Source organism: Sciurus vulgaris (genome assembly GCF_902686455.1).
Source record: "Sciurus vulgaris genome assembly, chromosome: 1".
NCBI classification, from domain to species: domain Eukaryota; kingdom Metazoa; phylum Chordata; class Mammalia; order Rodentia; family Sciuridae; genus Sciurus; species Sciurus vulgaris.
This window is the reverse complement of record NC_136461.1, coordinates 8,463,065-8,466,294: the sequence shown is the minus strand read 5'-3', so window position 1 is coordinate 8,466,294 and position 3,230 is coordinate 8,463,065. Positions and strand designations below refer to the sequence as shown.

The window sequence follows — 3,230 nt, the reverse complement described above, 5'->3', positions numbered from 1 at the left end:
CAGCTGTCCAGGAAGAGGTGGGGGTCTTCTAAAACCGTTCTTTATTGGTGCATTATGATTGCACATGAGCATGGGATTGGTCAGTGCACATTCATACCTATGCACGGTGATGTGACCTGGTCAATTTCACTCCCTCAGGGAGGGTTCTTTTCAAAACATTTTTTTCATGGATCCTTTTTAATTTTTTTTAGTTGTGGGTGGAGACAATACCTTTATTTTATTTATTTATTATTATGTGGTGCTGAGGATGGAACCCTGTGCCTCACACGTGCTAGGCAAGCGCTCTACCACTGAGCTTCAGCCCCAGCCCATGCAGCCTTTTGGGGGGTACATTATAATTATACACAATAGTGGGGTTCGTTGTCACACGTTTGTACATGCTCACAACATAATTTGGTCACTGTCATTCCTCAGTACCACCCCTCTCCCCCCACCCCCCGCCTTTCTCTATTTTTATGAGACTCCCCAGCACATGAACTTGTTTGGTTTGGTTTTTCCTCTCTAGTTTCCACATATGAGGGAAAACCTATGAGCTTTGGACTTTCTGAGTTTTGCTGAGTGCACTTTACATGATGGTCTCTAGTTCCATCCATTTTCCTGCACATGACAAGATTTCCTTCTTTTTTTTTTTTTTTTTTGCCAAGAAGTAACTTTTATTTGAAAGAAAACTACTTCTCCCCACATGTATTTTCTAAGGACTCTATGCTACATAACAGTTTGCTTAACCAATGTCCTAATACCAAAATTTCTAACAGTAAATTATACAATTGCTCTAGACAATAAATAAGGGTTGTCCTTCACTGATTAAGGATATACCTAACTCAATGAGTTTAACACACACACACACACAAAATCACACTTTAAGTTTGTAAAGTTTAACATGTATTTCAAATACAACATGTTTTTGTAGAAGTCCACAAGCCTTTCATCTCTAAAAAAGTGACTTAATTTTTAGGGTTCAAAAATTACATTCTTCAAAAGAAATGTCCAAGTGTTTTCTTCTATAGTTTCAAACTTTTTACATGCAACTATTTGTTCCATGCCACCTCAGACAAATGTGACATGACTGAACTACTTAATGTTACTATCTTCCCCCCCAAAAAAGTTAAAAAAGGAGTCCTCATAAATGCTGGCCTCTAATACAATATCTAATACAATATCTGACACGAAAGCTTTAAAAAGATCATTTCTTTACTCATATAATCAGCTAAGAGTTAATCCTCTATAAAGTCAAAGAAAAATGATTTACAAAAGCTTAACACTGAGTTCCTTTTCTTTTTACTCAAGGTGTTTACTCAAAATAACAACAATTACATCCTTAAGAATATAACAAAAGGGGTGGAAGACAGCAACGCAACTGACAAAGTGTAGAAGCTCAATAAACCAAGGATTTTTTTTTTTTTTTTTAAAGAAATAAGAAGAATTAGAAGCTTGGGAAACTTCAGAATTAAAAAAAGAGAGGGGAAGGAGGAGGGGGAAAAAAAATCCTCAACTGCAACCAATTCCATTATCAATAGCGTCTTGGGCTGTAGGAGCGAGATCTTGATCGTGATCTGTATCGACTATAATAAGGAGAAGGTGACCTTCTGTACCGGTAATCATAGTCTTCATATCTGTCATATCCACGATCATATCCTCTATCATAGTAAGAATCTCGACGTCTGCCACCACCTCCACCTCCACCACCGCCACCGCCACCGCCGCCGCCGCCACTATGAGTTGGTCTGCCCATGTAGATGCCTGGTGTAGGTGTGTGTGCTCTCTTCGTGATAGAATAATCCACACGAATTCTTCTACCATCCAGCTCCATTCCATTTGCCCTTTCCATAGCCTCCTTTGAGTCATCTATTCTCTCAAAATACACAAAAGCAAATCCCCGTGAGCGTCCAGTTCGTTGATCATAAACCACATTGACACCACTCAATGGTCCATATCTAGAAAATACTTCACGAAGATCTCTCTCTGTTGTATATAAACTGAGGCCAAACACTCCAAGACAAGTGTTGGGATCTGGATTCGCCCTGCTGCCTGTATGTCTTCTCCGGTTAGACATTGGAGAGTGACTTCGGCTCCTTCGCCCTCGGTATTCTGGTGTATATGACCTACTTCGAGATCTTCTCCTATGAGAGTGAGAGTGGGATCTGGATCGGTGTAACGTCTATGAGAATGCCTTCTTGACCTTGACCTGGATTTTGATCTTGACCGAGAATGGGATTCAGAGTGTTTGGAAACCCTTGATGGACTACGAGATCCTGACCTGCTCTCCGATTTTACACGAGCAGGAGTTCCCGTTGGAGATTTTGACTGAGAGCGAGACTCATTTACGTAACCGAGGACCCATTCATTCTTCCAGATTCTTTTAATTCTACTTCACTCTTGCTTTCTGCTTCTCTTCATTCTTCATTGAGTTTTTCATTTTTCATACTTCGTGTATTCTTCCCCAATTCAAACAATTCAAAATAGCCTTAAAAAATATTCAAGTGCTTCTATCTGACCAATCTTCTGTTCAATTTTTTCCCCCATTCAATTTTAATTTTCTGATCTTTAATACTTTTCATTAGCCTTCTTTTATCTTGATTTATCTTCCACATTCTTGGAAAAAACTCTTCAATTTCTTCACGAACATTAACCAAAACAAAGTATCCTCCAGAAAAGCTTCTAGCACTCTTCTATTAGTAGTGGTAGCATTTGAGATGTGATTTCGCTAAGTCGCTGAGAATAACCTTGGGATCCTCCTGCCTCAGTCTGCCAAGCCTCCTGGCACGCACCACCACACCCATTCTTCTAATTCTTCAAATGATTACAAATAAATTGCCTCAACCTCAAAAGTCTGCCCTCGAAGCTGCTCTCCTCTACATCACTCATGTCGGCCAGACGCTCCCCAGAACTAAATAAGAGACAAGTCTCGGCTGGAGGGCCAATAGCCTGATCAACCCGCTGACTGGACCGTGGGGAGGAGGAAAGAGTCGGCAACAACGGCCGCTCGACTCCACTCCCACTCGGTCGCAGGCTCCGGCAAAAATCAAGATTTCCTTCTTTATGGCTGAACGAAACTCCACGGTGTCTGCACCACACTGTCTTTATCATTCATCTGACAGGCACCGAGGCTGGTTCCCTTGTTTGGCTGCTGTGCATTGTGCTGCTGTGAACGTGGGTTGCATGTGTCACCGCGCTAGGACGACTTTAATTCTTCAGGATAAATGTGGAGGCTTGGAATAGCCGGGTCACAG

The 3,230-nt window shown here is 41.3% G+C and overlaps 1 protein-coding gene across 1 annotated transcript; it reads right to left on the bottom strand.

Moving 5' to 3' along the window:
- Positions 1-637: 637 nt before the first annotated feature.
- LOC306660728 (transformer-2 protein homolog alpha-like) lies at positions 638-2,626 on the bottom strand. Its single transcript, XM_079139147.1, has 2 exons — positions 2,186-2,626; positions 638-2,120 (listed from the first exon to the last, which is right to left on the bottom strand). The coding sequence occupies exon 2, from the start codon at positions 2,051-2,053 to the stop codon at positions 1,511-1,513; it is 543 nt and encodes a 180-aa protein (XP_078995273.1). The 5' UTR covers positions 2,054-2,120; positions 2,186-2,626; the 3' UTR covers positions 638-1,510.
- Positions 2,627-3,230: the final 604 nt, after the last annotated feature.

Excerpts from the sequence above, each read along its gene's own strand:
- LOC306660728 (XM_079139147.1), bottom strand. The coding sequence starts at position 2,053 with ATGTCTAACCGGAGAAGACATACAGGCAGCAGGGCGAATCCAGATCCC.